Source organism: Gymnogyps californianus, chromosome 3 (assembly GCF_018139145.2).
Source record: "Gymnogyps californianus isolate 813 chromosome 3, ASM1813914v2, whole genome shotgun sequence".
Taxonomy (NCBI): domain Eukaryota; kingdom Metazoa; phylum Chordata; class Aves; order Accipitriformes; family Cathartidae; genus Gymnogyps; species Gymnogyps californianus.
In genome coordinates this window covers 18,107,880-18,126,333 of record NC_059473.1, presented here as the reverse complement: position 1 = coordinate 18,126,333, position 18,454 = coordinate 18,107,880, and the positions used below count along the sequence as shown (strand labels likewise).

Sequence of the window (18,454 nt, the reverse complement as noted above, 5' to 3'; positions counted from 1 at the left end):
ATGTAGATCTTAGTTTTGATTACATATGAAATATTTCCTGATATACTAGCGAATATGTTAGGGTGGGTTTTACAAGAGCATTGTGGTCTCTACAACTCTGCTGGCCCTAATAATGAATCTTTAAGGAAAAGGATGGCGTTTTCAGCATCATGTATTCAAATTTAAAAAAACAGATTTTTGAGGCACAAATCAGCAAAGCCTTGTCCTAGAAATCTATTTGTACAGGGCTGGTTCATGAAAATGGCTGCAATGGGGATGCATTGATTTACACCCACAGATCCGGCCTAAAACTTGCAGCGCTGAATGCTTGTTTTACAGGCCTCAGTTAGGTGTTTTGCCTTCTGAAGCTTAACTTGAATCTCTTGTGAGCAAATAATTATTCAAAACACAATTAGTTTATTGTTATGTTTTAATCACTGAGATGATGTTATATTTACAGGTTTTTACCTAATTAACAGCTACTTTCCCATATAAAATAAATTCAATAATCAAATGTCTGTAGAAACTGAAAGGGCTAAAATGCACCAGTCTTGAGGTTATGAGCGTGCACTCTATGAACAGCCCAGAGAGCAGAGCCCAAAACTGGGTGGTCTGTATTGCATTTTACTCTACTCTCTGATCTTTGCCTTTTTGAGCCTTAGAAAAAGTAAAGCTATGTTCATAGTTGTGATAGCTTTCAGGAGGTGTAGATGAAAAGCTGTCAAATACTGAGATAAACAGTGCTATGAGTCTTTTCAAAGAATTCTGTGAGTATATGTTCTGGCTAAAACCTCAGGGGCCAGGTTCTTCTCTTGGTCCAACAAGAGAGAATGAATAAAGAGCAGAACAGCTACTTGATCTTTGGATGTTCGGGTCATGCTTTGTATATGTCCTCATTTCAGATCACTGGTTATTCACAACATGTGGTGCCAGTGGACCCTATGGCCCCACACAGAGCCAATGCAACGATGCCTACAGGAACTCCAACCTCAGTGTGATTGTAGGAGCTGAAGGGATTCTCCAAGGCATTCAGATCTGGAGAGTACCAGCAACCAACATATACAGGTAAGGGAACCATCTCTGATTGTTGTGATATATCTTTGCATTTGAAACTTCTCCAAGCTGCAGATACATGCTAGGCATATATGAAGTATTATATTCAGAAGTTTGGCCAGATCTACATGGGTTTTACTTCTCCCTGATCCTGTGATTTCCAGTCTCAGATTTCTTGTCTAGAAGATGCAACTTTTTGGTGAAAGAGAGAAGAGAGAGAAACAACCATCGGAGGCAGAGATATCTTTAGCCTAAATGGTTACAGGTTGGGAGAGCTCTGTAAGTAACTGAAAATCGAGTGTTTTGACCTACCCAGGCCAAGGGGCTTACATAACCCATATGCTATCCATTGAATTCTGGGATCAGAATGAGTTTTTCTCGCTCTCCACCTGGTACAGGAGGCACAATCATATGTCAGCATTTCTTCTTATAGGACAGCTTGCATCAAGCTGTGCTCAGCATCTTGACTGTTTAGAATCTAGGCATGGTAGGTTGAGCCTGTAAGCCTGGCTCAATACTGTAGAATTGATTTTGGAAGCCAGCCACCTAAATGTTAGGCTCTGTGATACTGAGGGTTCTAACGCTTAAATCCCTCTGTGGAGTTATTTTCAAAGGGAGATGATCAGATACGGTTCAATGCCACTTAATCAGATTTTTACCAATCATTTTTTCTTTTCACTCTTGCTGGGGAAAAAAGTACAATTGAAGTTTAGTTCACTGTATCTGAATGGTAACATCAAGCCATTATGTGTATCACTTTGTAAGCAGAACTGTCTGTTTGAATCAATGACTGTCTAGTGGTGTTTTTTTATGCAACGTTCCCTATTGAAACCAATGATGGTATCATGGATTTCAAAGCAGAACATTCCACTGAAGGCTCTGAACATATTTCAGTTAAAACTTACTGGCACCTTCTTTTTATTTCTTTTTATTGAAAAAGAATATTAATATTGAGAATAGATGTTAGTCTCTAACAGAAGTCTACTGCAAAGCAGTTTTGAGAAACTGGCTAGGCTAGGCTAGGCGCAAGTTCTGCCTGAGTGCCTATTACCACAAGGATTGATGGTAATGAAAAAAACATTAATGATATTTTACTCAGCTATCAAAAATGAGTTGCCTGAGGTGAACAGAATTTTTCAGGACTGGCACTCAGTAAATATGGTTATGAAGTATAGCCCAAAAGAGAAGAGGCAATAAACTTAAAACATTGTCATTTCTTTAATATCACAGCCCAAGAAGAGCCAGAATTCCCGTGCAACTGTAGGCTGATTTTTGCTACACAATACAAACCACAGGTCCTGCAGGGAGGATTTGTCTATTTAAGTCCTATAAATGACCTAACAGACTTTTAGATTCTGTATAGATAATAGATGGCTAATGTCATTGGTAACCTATATATAAATGGATGACATTCTCTTCTGCACATCTTAAGGCTATAGTAGAGAATTCACAGCCTGGGAAAAGGAGGCAATTGTGGCCTGAAATTAACTTGACATCTTCCTGATTCTAGGCTGCTGAAGGGGCAGCAGAGTCCCCCAGTATAGCGTAGCCCTAGGAAAATGTCAAGTTGCAATATCAATTCTAGGGCTTCCCAGAGTCTGGATCCACTGCCTGTATTTAGCTCTCCCCTGCAGGCCTGCTGCACTGTGGGTCCTGTAAGTTAACCTGATAGCCATCTCCAATATACCTGACCCAGAGATAAAATCCTCCAGCTGGCTGTTGGGCTCTTAGCAAAGCTGTTGTTATGCCATATCAGTGTGTTTTACACTGTGTAATGTAGAGCAGCGAGTTAGTTACATTCTTGATAATTGCATAAGGATATAGATTGTGTGAACACGAGGCAGAATATGCGTTATTAAAACACAAAGACAGAAAGCTCAACTTTGCACAAAACTCTACTAGTACAAGCTAACCACACCCAGAAAACCCCACCATCTGTGAAGCTCTGGGTAGGCTGCCACACACTGTAGGGGACTTCATTTGAAGACTGGAGTCCTACATGCTCCGATGCTGATATGGACAAAATCATCTGGTTTGCTCCCACGGGACTGCACATTGTATAACAATAAAGTTAGGCAATATAAAAGAATATTTTTCTTTTCAGATTTCCTTCTAAGCATTCAGAAGGTCTCATCATCCCATATCTAGGCCTATGATCAAGTATGAGAGAAGTGAACTGTAATAAATTACGTTACCATCCATTATCCGAATTCTTTCCATTTTTAAAGCAAGAGCCTTTGGTCTGTTTTGCTGAGTGCCCCATTTGTTCTCACTTCCACTGTCCTCTTTTTTCTCTGGTCCCTTCTTGTAAGGTAGTACAAGAACATGGCACAGTGGAATGCAAAAAGGTGTCCTTCTAAGTTGGCCAGCCTAGGCACTGCATTTTCTCATATTCTCAAAACTAGCTCCAGTGTTTCCCATGATCTGTCTACCTAGAGGTGGACTTTTTTCCTCCAGCCCTGGTTTGCAGAGCCAGTGCGCTCTACTCATCCTGATCCTTCCTGAAGACACAGTTTTCTTTTTCAGTTCCTACAAGTATCATAGTAAAAGAAAAGGTGGAAGACAGTGGAAGGTATTCTGTGTTCTGGTTGTATCTACTCAGGGTGGTCTGAATCTTTCTTCAGGACCAATATGGTTAAATGGATTCCTCCTGTAAAAGAAAGCTGTGCCTAAGGAAAGGGATCCTGCTAAAACTTGAAGTCAAGATAACCCATCTGTTTAAATAGTGACGCCCATTTTGAATAGGGAATGACTGTGACCTGAATCTACTGGTTTTCATTTGTCTGCAGCCTTTGAAAGAAGCCAAAATGGGTTCTCCTGAACTTCCTGACATCATTGCTTGTATGCAAAATCTGTTCATACACAGAAAAATATGGCCCCTAATTGCAGCCGATTAGCCCTGCCAGCTTGCTGTGCCTGATAGTGCACCTCATTAGCCATTACAAAATTCTACAGCAAATCAACTCAGTCTTCAGATTCATGCAGCATCTGTTCAGGGTAGCCCAGTGCTGTGTCCATCACTTTTTCTGCTGGCTCTAGTGCAGCCTTACTGAGGAATGATTGCTTTGGTTATCAGCAGTGGCATGAACATAATCATGTCACATTGCAAGGATCTAAAGTGCTTTATGAGGCACTTGATGCTCCATAGTTGCTTCAATCAACATCAGAACTGCTCCATGCTGGCTGCCTCAGAGCAGTATCACAAGGTGAGTTCCTCATGCTAATCGTTAAGGCAAGTTGCTGGCTGAAAGTGAGCTGGCTGTCCAACCTGTTCAGGGTGCTCGCGCACGATGGGCACTGCTGGTTTGTTCTGCTTGTAGCCTGTTTGCATGCAGGACTGTGCTGGGCAAAGACCAACCAGGTGCTAAAGTAAAGGAGGAAATAAAGTAGAGCACCTATACTGTAACTGGTAGGAAGTCGAGAGGAAGTTTTGTGTTCTCAGCCCTGCAGTCACTGTTTACGTGCTCCAGGCTGAATTTTGCTCTCATGGAAATAGTTTCAAAGCTACTAATGTCAGTGGAGAATCACCTGCTTATTTCAGATCTAAAAGGAGCTTGCTGCACCACCACTCACTTGCTCGGAAAGTTAAGTAACTCTGGTTTTTGTTGCAGCAGAGATGTGTCTTTTATAATTATTTTTATAAAGTGCTTTGAAATCCTTTGATAAAAGCTGCTTCAAGTATCTAAATTGTTTATGTACTTAGAAAGGGAGAGGGAAGAGCTAAGCAATACAGTGGTACAGGCAAATCTTTGGATACATCAACAACAGTAAGGACCTCTGAATCTTGACTGCTTGAAATAAAAGTCCCAGAGCCTTAATTGAGACTGCAGCAGCCTGTGCATGCAACCTAGCCACTCCTGGCTGGAGACAGTGAGACATTCACGGTGACCGTGAGTTTAGCCAGGGGGCTTTTGCCTTCCTTGTTTACTGCAGGTAGTGTCGTGTCCATCTACTCTTCTATATTCCTCTGGTCCTGGGAATAGGAGAGCTGTTTCCCATCTGGTCCATGCTACTAGGACCAGTTATGCTGTCTGCTTTCTCAAATCTCTCCCTGTCAATCTCATGCTTAATGTTCTCTTTAGCCATGTGTGCTGTACTTACCGGTTTTCCTGCTTCTGTTCTTTCTCTTCCTTGCTGCAAACCTCCCAATGGTATGCCTTCTGGGAAATAAGATGTTTCATATGTTAAAGTTTGAAACTACAGGGACTTGCTCACTCTGTCCTCACCAAGTGTTTGCCCAAGAATCAATGTGAAAGAAGCTGTTTTATAGCTACCCAAGTTCATTAGTCCATGTAGAGCAGAGAACCTCAGTCTTCAAGCTTTGGGTTTAGATTTATTTAAAGTGTTAGGTCTTCAGGGCATGGCCCTGTAACACTGTGTACAGTTCAGGTGTGCAAAATAGTCAGTGCCCAGAAGTGGTTTGTACTACCTTCCACCTGTCTGGGACAACTCAGGTGCCAGGCTTTTGTTTTCTTTTTCCTGCAGCATCTCAGGCTATGGAGCTGCTGGTGGGAAAGGAGGGAAGAACACCATGGTGCGGTCCCACGGCGTGTCTGTGCTGGGAATTTTTGAGCTCCAGAAGGATGATACTTTGTATATCTTGGTGGGACAGCAAGGAGAAGATGCTTGTCCTAGTGTAAGTGATTGCCCTTTCTGTTTTGCCTTAGTCCCTTCTACAAATCCATGGAGTTTTGTCTGTTTACAGAGAAAACCATTGTTCTTGAGGGATTTTGGGTTGTATGGTTTAAGGGATAGCTACAGTTTTACTGGGAAGTCATGAGTGTGAAAAGATGAAGTACCATGTCACTGTGCTCACTTCCTCTTCAACATTCAGGCCCCATTGATAATACACTACAGGTTCCTGATTGATCTGCATATCTCAGAGCATCCGTGGGGGTTTTCGGAGAGAAAAGACAACCCTGCCTTCCTTTTCTCTGGAGATCAGTCTTCAGGGTTGACTTTATAGGGCTTTGTCTTTGCTCCACTGTTGAGCCCAGCCCTGCCATTATCATAGTACTCTGCAGCTCTGGAGACACCCACCTCACAGGGCCTGTTTGGTTATTCTCTGTATGGAAATGGGAGACACAAATTAATCACTGTTGGGTCAGTCCTGATTTTTGTGTTACTAACCAATCGTTGCTGCAAATGCCTTGACAGAAAGGTGCGACCTTTCTGTCCACCATTTGCAGGCACAATAATCTATTAATTGTTTAGTATTCTTTGGAGGATGAGGGAATAGGAGAATCTTATGGAGGAAACTAAGCATTATCTGATGAAATTTCACCTACAGTTTTGAGCTGGACATTTAAATGCTGTGCATTTCTCAACTGTTAATGGCTGGCATCCAAAAGATAAAAGCTTAGCAGTCTGTTACAGTACAGAAAGGTTGAAGGATGTAGACAAGAAAGAGGGATTCTCAAGGCTGGGTGCTGAAGTAAATAATGTTAAAACTGGAATTATACATATCTACAAACAAACCATTAATATGAAGCCTCTTTGAAATGAGAAATGTCCTAACTCAAACTTTCATCTAACGTCTATAACTAGGACATTCCAGCTGAGTGTAATATATGGACTCATTAAATTGCAGGCCACTGTAATCTTAGTGAGAATTTATTGAGTGCTAATGTAATTCTTTCATTGAGGCAAAGAGATTGCATTGACTTGTAGAAAGGACTTTTACTAGATTGGATTGTAATCAGTTATGTCTTTGCCATGAAGGATTTTTTTTTTTTTTTTAATTCAATTGTAATCTAGTGGTTCCTTTGGGTCATTGACTTTGTCATTTTATTAATCATCCCCACCCAACTCCAAATCAATTAAGGAGAGGGAAGACTAGGGAAAGGAGGATTGTTTAGTTCCATAGGCAAGTCTGCACACACAAAACGGATGCCATTCATTCTCTGGCACAACCTAGGACACATTGCGTGGTCAACAGAATAATTTGTAACTTGAGGATGCTTTTCTCAGGTTCCTCTTCCAAAAGAAAACACATACATGAAAGTAGAAGGAAGCAGAAGGTCAATCCTACTATAACAACTGTTTGTGCATTTTTCCCTTAAAGTGTTGTTGACTTAGTGAGTTCAGTGTGCATAACAAGATAGTGTTACTGAGATGAAACATATAAAGTAAAATAAGCTATAAGCAAAGCTTGCAACTTACAAATACTCACAGCAGAGTCCTGCTTGTCATGCACTGTAGTGCTCCAATTTAAAATGGAAGCGACAGTTACCTCCCTCAGGTCATAGTCCAGAAGTACTTATAAATGATGGTTTAATGTTGTGTTTGAAATCAGTGAATTCAGTGATTTGCCTGATACAGAAGGTTCATTACTTTTGGTGCTAATGGATGGAGACGGAAAAAAATGCTAAGTAGGAAATATGGAGGCTTTTTAGTGAGGTATTTTCTTTAACATCAGGTCAACATTGCAATCAAAGGTGGGATTGCAGCTGTTTTGGTAGGCTTTGAACTAGCTAGCACTGGTAATTACAGTAAAATTGTTGCTACAGCATAAGTGTCAGATCAACATCAAAACTTGCTTCGAAGTCTAGATGAATATTAGGTGGCTAGTCTATGCTGAGCTCATTGGTACTGTCCATGCTATGACTACCTAGGTTAAAGCTAGCTCTGGTACATCTACGTGAGCCACCAATACACCTTAGTTCTGGATAGATGCACATTGGCTGCCTGGCCCCAACCAATGGGGCACTGGAAGAGCAGTAAAGAAGCTTGGGTTCTCTGTATGTCTGTGCCATTTGGCTGTTGCAAGACATGGGGCAAGTCACGTCATTGCTGAGTTACTCCCTTCCCCCACTTGTGAAATACAGATAGTTAATGCTGGGAAGTATTTGCAGTAAATTCTGCTACATCTTGTACGTTAAAAGTTTATGGAGCTGTTTTACATGGTAATAGATATCAGCACTGAGCTTGCTTCAAAATAATTCAATTAAAATGGCAACAAATTCTTCTGACAAAGGTTGAAGTGAAAAGCGAGATTCTTCTAGAAGAGCATTCACTTGTTTCTGCTTATGCAGTTTCACTGGAGGACAATTTCTTGGTTTGGGAGGGTGAAGGCTCCACGAGGCACGAGGCCTGTGTGTGTACAAGGACATGGAGATTTCTTACCAGAATTCAGACCTGGTCTTCTGTTTGCAGACTAATGATGTTATACAGAAAGTCTGCATTGGAGAGAACAATGTGATTGAAGAAGAGATACGTGTGAACAGAAGTGTCAGTGAATGGGCAGGAGGAGGTGGAGGCGGGGGAGGTGCAACTTACATATTTAAGGTATGGAAACATAGTCCCCGTGCACCTTCAGCATGAACACATCCTGCCACTTGTCTCTACTACCGCAGCCTGAAATATCTGAGAACCCTTTATACAACTCTGGGGAAGGGTCCACAAAGTGAGCTCCGAGTATCCTGCATTTCCAGTTGATAGCTGTAGTGAGCTGAGTTGGCCCTTCATACTTCTTAGAACTGCTACACAGTATGGCCACACTTGCTTCAGTGGCTTGGAGTTTCCTTTGCAAACATAATAGTTTGAATTGGATTTTTTTCAATGCAAGCTGAGATGCTGAAGCATAATTCTACAGCAAAGGGCAAATTCCACAGGACTTCATTCAAATCTATCATTGTAGAACATTAGACTTCAGCTACACATTTGGCCTGTACGGTGCAATGACAAGAAAAGTTGAGGATAGCCTGTATGTTTTCTGTTGGCAACCCTATAGCTAGGGACCACTGATCCTTTCTGTCATGTACGAGCTGAGACAGTACTCATTCCAAACACCGGTTTCAGACATTAAAAATGTGTTTAGATCACCCAGCGTCTACATAATTCTACATAACTCTGCGTGCTCAGACAGTTTCCAGTCTAGCAGTCCTTTACCACTAAAGACACTATATTGCACTATATAGAGCAGCACTCCTTCACTGTTTCATTTGATGAAAGTCATCACATGGTAACATTACAAGCTTTCTAAGAGCCATCAGCACTGGAGGTGCAATTCATAGAGCTGCTGACGCCACTGTTCTCTTGCAGAACTTGGTAGGAGTACTGCTATTCGTTAATCTTTTGGATGTGGGTGCATAAATAATGCAATAGTGCTGAGCAGTCCTAGCTGCCTGCTTAGTGCAACCTGCAGCAACTAGCATGTGGTTGAACTTCCATCTGCATGTCTGACTCAGTTTGAACACTGCCTTTATTTCTGAATTTGTTAAGATGGAGAATGGAGAACCGGTCCCCTTGATAATTGCAGCAGGAGGTGGTGGCAGGGCCTACAGGGCCAAAACAGACACATTTCATCCAGAAAGGCTGGAGAATGATTCCTCTATTCCAGGGTTGAATGGAAATTCAGGAGCTGCAGGTAAGGAAAGTTTATTCTTTTTAAGAAAACCTTTGTGAATATGTGGTACTCCCAGATTCCGCCTCACAAGGAGGTGAGGTGAAACTCATGAAAACACAGTTCAGGGGGAACATGGAAGTATAACAGATGCATATAGGATGTACCCACAGTGCAGGATATCTGGCGTAAATAAGGGTATTGGAGATGGTCTAGCCATAGCAATGGCAACATTCTCCCAAAATAATGTAGTACCTCTCATAAGCAAAGATGTTTGATTTTTGATGTGGGAGTTCGCAGTGCCGATGTGGCCATCCTGCTCCCTGCACTGTTTTGTGCTGTGTAGACATACTCACAGTTTCCCTGGCTCATGCAGACAGAGCATAATTGCACCCTGGCTAGAAGTCTCTGTGAAGAGACCTTGGACTGAACAACCAGCAGAGCTGAAAGTGAGTCACTGGTGAATATGTTGTATTTAGAGTGGGACATGTTTTCACATCCCTTTCACTAAATTCCTTTTGTTCCACTTCAGAACCGACATAGGGTTTTTTCAAAAGTATTTTTTGCAAAGAGAAGGGGAAGGCTCTGTAAGCCAGAAACAAGTGGTTGGGGAGTAGGCAGGGATATCTTTTTACATTTTCCGTAGAAAATACTTGTCCTTGTATGGTAGGTGAAGAGAGGTGCAGATGATTAACGTGGGCAAAAGCCTTACAGAAGGGTCACTGTAGCACTGTGTAGCAAGCACATCCCCTCTTCTAACCAAGGCATGAGATTCTTACTTACAGCTGAGGTGCTTTGAAGGAGTGCTTGTTCTGTGGATCCCTGCAGTGTTTTTTACGCAAAAATAACCCCTACCTGTGCCTTTTCTCTTCTCTTAACTGCAGGTGGTGGAGGTGGCTGGAATGATAACACTTCCTTCCTGTGGTCAGGAAAATCCTTGCTGGAAGGTGCTACTGGAGGAAGATCCTGCCCCCAGGCCACGAAGAAGTGGGGGTGGGAGACAAGAGGGGGTTTCGGAGGGGGTGGAGGGGGGTGCTCCTCAGGTGGAGGAGGCGGAGGATATATAGGTAAAGTGGCTTCGTGTTCAAGGTGTCCCTTCCCCTCCTTTAGTGCTAATGATCAGCAAAACACTGATAGATAATTCTCCTGTAGCTAGCGTATTTGACTGTTATGTACTAGTATGTCTGTGTGTTGCCTTTTTAGCACTAGATGAACATATGGCATTTAGTCTTTGAGCAAATAGCCAGATGTCAGTCCTTCAGCTGTAATCCTGGCTTTGCACTCTGCAAAATGTGCCATCAAGATCCTGCTGTGATTCTTGAGCCTTCCAATTTGGGGTTATAGTGCTGAAGAAGGAGGAGCCACAGGTTATGTGCTCCCGTTGCCAGCACCTGTGTTTTGAGGACTTTGGTCCTGGAGACTGGCAGCCAGGCTTTATGCCAGGGGAAAGACGCAGCTTCTTCTACCCTGCCCTGCTGTGGGTGGGCCTTGGTCCTGCGCAGGTGGTCTCTGGGGGCAGAGGCTCAGGCTGCCAGCCAGGACCCCTCTTAATAATGACGGTGGTGTTGACTTCAGTCAACAAGGAGCTAATTTCATGTGCTGCGGGTCTCAGGACAGCTGTCAGATGGCATTATGTTGATTATAACCAGTGTGGGCCAGATTCAAGATCTCTACTAACCCATAATCTCCTGGGCCACATAGTTTCTTCAGCCATCTGCACTGTGGTGGACTTTTTAACCCCTGGTTCTCCACCACTTAAATCAAGTGTATGATAGACTAGAAATCCTGAGAGGAATTAATGAGCTTAAATGATTAAGTGCATGTTTTGTACCAATGTTACTGTGTAATGCTTCTTTTTCCAGCAGAATGGCTCACATGACATAATTTTAATTTCACTGAAGATGGTTAAAGAAGAAAAGCCATTTTTGGGTGGGGTGGGGTAATCTTTGCATGCTTGTAGTACAAAATATATGGCCCGTACTGTGCTTCTAATATGTTGTATGTATTGCCCATACTTTGCTCCTGATATGTTCTATATGCCCAAGCACAAATGAGCAACTCATAAATTCTTTCAGTCCCCACTCCTGTCCCAGGTGGACCACCCTGCTTTCAAGGTGCAAAGGAGAGGAAGGATATCAGATTATTCATTCCCTCTGCTGACACAGTATATACCTTGATCAGCAAGGGTACTGAACTTAGCCCTTGAGTACTGGTTTTTTCCAGTCTCTTGGCTACATTAGTTTTAAGAAGGGCTTATATGTTTCACAGCATCCAAATGGTTAAAGATGAAGTTTGTGCCTTAGTTTGCAACAGTCTGTCTAAAACAGAGCTAAGAAATTGATTGTCACAAGCTGCTGCTATTAAATTGAAGTTCTAGAGATAAAAGACCAGTGGTTCATGCCACAAATCACTAAGTGTTCCCTATACATTAAATACTTTGATTTATTCTCTTTTCTCATTTGGATGCCACCCTAAATATGCTGAAGTCATGCATGTTGCAATGCTTATCTGTATTTTAGTGCCAATGAGCCTCAGTCTGTTAAGGTTACTTCTGGTTTGACGTAGGTGGCAATGCTGCAGTGGACAATGACCCAGAGATGGATGGGGAGGATGGTGTGTCCTTTATTAATCCAATTGGTACTTTATACACTCCGGCACTTAAAGGTATTTGTATTGGTCAGAAGTCTTCTAGTGGGTTTATTTCATGTTAAGAATAGTTTGCATCTGTAGGACACTTTACAACCCTTTGGGTACAGCTTAGTGTCATCCTGAACATAAGGAGGCAGAAAGATAGCGTAACGAAGTCCAATGGAGAATAAACAGAAGTAGCAGGAAGAAAGCAGATGGAGAGAACATCAAGGCTATTAGAAAACACATCCCAACGATATAGTCTACCAGCCTATAGAATAATTTTGGCCAAGGAAAGTGGTAACAGAACCTCATAGTTCAGATAATTTAGGAAAGAAACAGACAAAGCACCTGACTATTCACTAACAAACATGTTCCTTTAGCGCATCCCTCAGGAAAATATCCAGGTTGGACCAGGGAGTTTCCAGAGAAAACAGTGCAGTGCTGCCCAGCAGTGCGTGGGAGTGATAAATACTGCCGCTCCAGCCTGTGTTTGCCCAGAAGTCAGTATCTTAAATATGTTTGCGATGTGTTCAGAAAATACAAAAATATCTATTTGCTCAAAAAAAATGTTTGCTTTAGAACAGCCAGAAGTATTTTCAAACACAGATGCACTCTGGCCTGATAGATTCAGCCAGAAAGTTTTGAAAACATTGCAGTGCTTGATCTCAGAGGGAGTAAAGGCCAGGAAAGGAAAGGGTGAGTCCCACAGACCGCTGAAAGGGCAAGTTTCCCTTAGCCTTGGCAGGAGCCTCCTTGCTGACCTGATAGGACTATCTGCTCAGAGAGAGCCAGTGCACCTCAACTGCAGTGGGCCTAATTTAGCTGGATGTCATTTTCTACATGAGAAAAGGACAGGAGGTATGGAAGGTGGGGAGAAATCCATTTCTTAGATGGGGTCCACCCTGCCACGTCTGGCAACCGTGACCACCGTGTCCCCTGTTTCTGTCAGTGCCCAAGGGAATGATATGAATGATCTTTACAGTAATTAACTCAGCTTCTTTCATCCACTCCATAGTGACAGAGGGGCATGGAGAGGTGGATATTAGACTGCATCTTAACTGCAGTCACTGTGAGATGGACGAGTGCCGTGTTGATCTTGAGACTCAAAAAGTCATTTGCTTTTGTGAGCCAGGCACAGAGTTGGCTGAGGATGGTGTGTCTTGCATAGGTAAGTAGGTGTATGGGGTAGGCTGCTAGCGTGTGAAACAGAAAATGCATGGCAAAAATGTGTAGTTTGGGCTGTAAGACATCCTGAAAGTGTTATCTAGTCTTTCTTAAAACTGGCTTCTGTTGAATGTTACCTTCTTTCCTGCTGGTATATGCTGCAAACTTATTTTGCTAGGATATAGACACATCAGTGCTGAGGAATGGTGCACAGAGCAGCATTGCTGGTTTGCTTTACAGTATATGTTTGGCATACTGGGTAGCACTGAGGAGAGTCAAATTTTGCACTTGGTTGCGCTGATGCTCACATTCTGCTCTGAAATCATGAAAGTTTGCTCACTGAATGAATTTTCCAGCTAAACTTAAATTCCAGGTCAGTCCTCTTAAGAACCAAAAAAATGTACAAGGTGAAGGAGAATATAATTCCTGTGGATTTGAACATATAAGGTGCAGGTGCAGCATCTAAGAAATTCTGTGTGAGATCTCTCTGAGGAAAACCAAAGACAGTGCCTGTACTTGCCTTACTTGAAAAACGAAATGCTCAGAGCTCCATTACTAGGTTTCCTTCTTATTCTTGCCCAGCAGTTAGAGCAAGTGACTCCAGGGTTTTGGGATCCTGCTCTCAGCTTTGTCACTGGCATGGGAAAGTTGTTCTGTATTTTTACCATTCCTATCTGTAAAATGGGTAAAAAGCATGGTCATTTTGCCAGGGTGAAGTAAACCTTAATAGATGGTCATTGAATGCCTTTTGGTCCCAGGTGAGGATGCAGCTATGGAATACTTCGTAGTACACTTACTATTATCAGTTTTTTCTGCCTGGATTAGATGCATTTAGGAGATGATATATTGCAGGCCTCCTTCTGCTTTTGCTGTGATTTGGCATTGATAGCAGCACTTTAACCCTGGCAATGTAATGTTCTTTCCACCTCCCCAGCCTCCTGCCCCTGGTTTTTATGGTCTTGTTTTCATACCCAGGGAGTGTACATGTTAATTCGTTGATAGCAAACCATCTGTTTTAATGGGTTGATATTAATTGAGGAAAGTGAAACAATGAGGTATTAGAGGTCATAGATCCTGAGAACTGATCATGCCAGAGGTTGCTCCTACACTATAGGAGCAGCAGATGAGTAAATGGAAGGAAGAGCAGAAAAATCTATCTGCAAAAAAGTGGCTGCTGGAAGATCGTTTCAAACATGTAATTCCTTCTTCTCCTGTCTCTGTTACAGCTGAGCCAGTGGTTCATCTCCCTCTCTCCTTGGTCTTGTCTGTAGTGACTTCAGCATTGGTGGCTGCTTTAATTTTGGCTTTTTCAGGAATCATGATAGGTGAGTGTTTCTCTGCAAAAGATATTTTCATATGAGGGCTGGATCTGAGCCAGGGATAATTGGGCCCTGGGAGGCAAAAGGATTCAGGTTTTTAGCTACTGCTGTATTTAGTGACACCTTCCCACACACACACCTTAACTTCAGATTTCAGTAGTTGTTTCTAATCACAATGACCAATTTGAGGAGGTTTCAGTTACTGACTGCATCTCGAAAGAGATGTTATTGCTTGTGTTGTAGTGTAAAGCTGCCAGAACACAGCTGCCACTGGTTTCGCAAAAGCTGTTGATGCTTAATGCCTAAAAGCAATCTTCTTTATTTGTGTGCCTATATACAGATTTAGCTTCTTAATGTATGACCTTTAAGCTTGAAATTCTCACATAGGTTCTCCTTTTACAAACTGCTGCTTAGTAGGATGTGGGCATTCTTGGCATCTTTATTTGAAATTCTAAAAGGTATTTTTCACCCTTTCATTTTCTTATTTTAAACAACTGCTCACCTGCATTCGCTTGCAAGCAGAATAGATTTGAATCAATGAAAAGCAGCCAGGGATTCAAACCACAGCTCTGCCACCTTTCTTTGTCCACACTGTATATAGTCTGGGGTATGAGAGGGATGTACCCAGAGCAGCAAATGGCAACTATTAAATTAGATTTGCGCAGCTGTTTCAGTTTTAAGAATTTCAGGAGTTATCAGTTGCACACACATGGTCCTACATGTATGATTTCTGGCCTGACAGTACCCCTCTAAAATTACTAATTATTTCTCAGGGAGTGGAAGAGTAATCCTCTTTCCATCCAACTAGCCTATCGTTGCCATCTCAGGAAAGAGCAGTGATTTAAAAAATCAAAGCAAAAGCAATGAGGAGGAAAATGGAGGACAGGAAGGGTTTGTGGATAGGTCATTACATCCATCTGCCTTTGTGAGTGCATGTTTACCCCTTAAATTCTTCCCCTGAGCAACATCTGCTGGAGGAGATGCAATAGCTATTATCGTCACAGTCTTTGGGCTCAATCCAGCTCCCACAGAAATCAATAGTAAGGGTAATAGTGATTTAACCTGCTCACGATTGGCATCTTGCTTTGAAAAAAATATTGCAATATCAATTACTATTTCAAGGAATATCCACAGGATGTCTTCTTTCAAGGTGTGATTTCTAATGACGTTTCACAAGTGTCAGTGAAGTGATTCAAGGACTATAACACTACCATAAACTGATTTCAAATTTAGTCCAACAATGTTGTTTAGAAACAGAGGAAGTTTTGCAAAAAAATGAGCTAGTTTTATGTACAATGTGTTATTCTGAGGTAACAGTTTAGTCTATCCATTTTGAACAATATGATGCAATAATTCATTTCAGATTTTAGTCACTTCTACATGATTTAGGAAAGTTGGTTATACTCCAACTCCCTCAAGTTTGGAACTGGACTTATACTTGGAAGGTCCAGTTAAACTAAATAGAACAAAACAAAAACCTCAGAACTGTGAAATCAGAGATCTCTGCAAGTGAAATTCATTTTATTTCTTTGAAACAGTTCGTGAACAAGCCTGTTTCTTCATAAGATGTGTAAATCAAAGGTTCCTGGATAACTTCAGATTCCATTTTCTATCTGTAATTATTTGACGCACAGAAATATGACAGTGTTACTGTCTGGTTTGATTCACTGAAATTTGGCCACACGGCAAATTCCAGTGAGACGTGCTGCACGGCTGCTGTCCTGTTCCAAAGGCAATCTGTGTCTCTGGTTTACTATGTTCTCCATATTTAGTATATCGTCGGAAGCACCAGGAGCTACAAGCCATGCAGATGGAGTTACAGAGCCCAGAATATAAGCTGAGCAAACTGCGTACCTCCACTATCATGACAGACTACAATCCCAACTACTGCTTTGCAGGAAAGACTACATCCATTAGTGACCTCAAAGAGGTGCCTCGAAAAAACATCTCCCTCATCCGGTAAATTCATCTTTGCCTTCCCCATGCTTAACACTGTACACTCATGTACGCTGGCACTCTTACACAGATATGAACTCAACTCTTTGTGCAGGCACGTACAAATTCTTATGCACTTTTAGACTCATGCCCCTTTTCATAAGAAAGATGTAAAGCTGCAGTACTTAGGCTTGTGTGGAGGGGACTAGACTTTGGCAGTCTCCTTGACCTTTTACAGGTGCAGTGTTAATCTTCCGGGATTATGAGAGGAACTGAAGAGTCATCACCAGTAATTCAGACACATCTTTCACGTCTTTTGCAGACTGTGCAATGAATGGCCCATTTCCAGTATTAACTGATGAAATGCTAGGAAGGCTGACGCTTGTAGGAGGCTCTTTTAAAGTCTTCGATGGGATCTTTGGTAAAGACAATGACATCCTTAAGCACAATAGCAGGAAAAGCAATGGGTTTGAGACTGCCAGACAGTATTAAAAAGACAGGAATATAAAGTCAGCAGGATAGTCATGTCTAGATCAGAACTTCTGGAAAGTTCAAAATAGTCTAAGAAAAACTTGAAAATTCAGAGTTCTTTCCCACCTTGCTCTACTGCAGGATACAGTGCATACCACTTGTGAATGTGACATTACCCTGGTACCATGTAGTTTTACACAAAAAGCCAAGAAGTGGAAGCAGGAGAGCTTGGAAGACTAGGGAGCTTATGGTGCTAAAACAGATGATGCTCAGAGCAGTCTATGCGGTCTGCAATGTTTTGCTGTCTCTTATCTCATTCCCCCTTACCTGCACATCTTGCTGGACTGCATCTGGAAGTTTCCAGTGTACCCTGTGCTGCTGCTGCCTTTGTCATTTGGGCTCTGAAAGGATTTTTGAAGTGTGGCAAGCTGCAGAGAGCAAGAGGATACAGCTGGGAATTGATAAGGGCAGGGAAGGTGGGCTTTTTGGGAGGAGGGTGAGTTACGAGCTGTAGAGATATATTTTATACCCTCAGTTTGTAATAAGTTGGTCAGGCATAGCCAAGAATAGTGTCTCAAGCTGATACCTATAAAATGTTATTAGAAGAAGTGGTTGAGTCACAGGCAATGCAAGTCCTCACTGTGGTTTCACTGCCTAGACTGGTCTTTATCCTTACAAAACTACAGACCGAGCTTATGCAACAACAGAGCGGATTGCCCTTAGCAGCACATGTTTGAATGGACAGGATGGCAACAGCCTATGCAAAAACAGTCCACCGATAGACCAGACAACAGAATCAGTGCGACTCTCAGGCCAGACCTGGCTCTACCAGGAAAGTGCGTGTTGTAGAAGAGAGCCTTATTGAGAGGCTTTTACCTGGACCAAGTTGCAGGAATGTCTCTTAGAGGCTCAAACTACTACTGCCCAATATGCAGCCCATGCAAGGTTAACAGGAACTCAGGATCTGGGATGCAGCCCATGCAAGTTTAAGAGGGACTCAGGATCTGGGATGCAGCCTCATTCTCTGCCAGAGTTCGCTATGTCGTTATGACATGCCACCTATCTGGTATAGCTATTGTTGTACCAGTTGACTTAATGTTAAGCGAGCGAAGACTGAATAGACAGATATGCAAAATCTGTATCACAAGGACATAGGACAGGATCTGTTGTGTGATTACTTTAATTCCTTTCTCTTTTTCTTGTACCCTTATTCAAAATAAAACTGTAAATTTCAGAATATGATCAGTGCCAGAAACAATTCTCAGCACGAATTCCTAAAGCCGAGTGCTTTACAAAGCACTGTCATCACCATTTACTGGCTAAGGTACTTACCCAGAATCACAAAATAAATCAGGAAAAGATACTTGGTTTAGAATTCAGGTCCTTTGAGAACCATTGTGCTTCCTAGTTTCTTGTTCAATGTTTTCTTTAATGGTGATGCATAAACATCACAGGAACTGTTAATGCCTTTAGGGTGTGGGAACACAAAGACTTAAGACCTGTCTTTATTGACCTGTTTTGGAGCGCCCACCACTAGAGCACTGACGCCAAAGCCATA

General features: G+C 42.1%; 1 protein-coding gene across 1 annotated transcript in view; it reads left to right on the top strand.

Moving 5' to 3' along the window:
- The window catches only part of ALK (ALK receptor tyrosine kinase), a 318,891-nt gene that overhangs the window by 286,140 nt on the left and 14,297 nt on the right, over positions 1-18,454 (top strand). Inside the window, exons 12-20 of the mRNA XM_050893080.1 lie at positions 882-1,044; positions 5,518-5,668; positions 8,188-8,319; positions 9,256-9,400; positions 10,261-10,443; positions 11,942-12,040; positions 13,023-13,175; positions 14,398-14,496; positions 16,263-16,449. Coding sequence (XP_050749037.1) covers positions 882-1,044; positions 5,518-5,668; positions 8,188-8,319; positions 9,256-9,400; positions 10,261-10,443; positions 11,942-12,040; positions 13,023-13,175; positions 14,398-14,496; positions 16,263-16,449 — 1,312 coding nt within the window. The remainder of the gene's footprint in view (positions 1-881; positions 1,045-5,517; positions 5,669-8,187; positions 8,320-9,255; positions 9,401-10,260; positions 10,444-11,941; positions 12,041-13,022; positions 13,176-14,397; positions 14,497-16,262; positions 16,450-18,454) is intronic.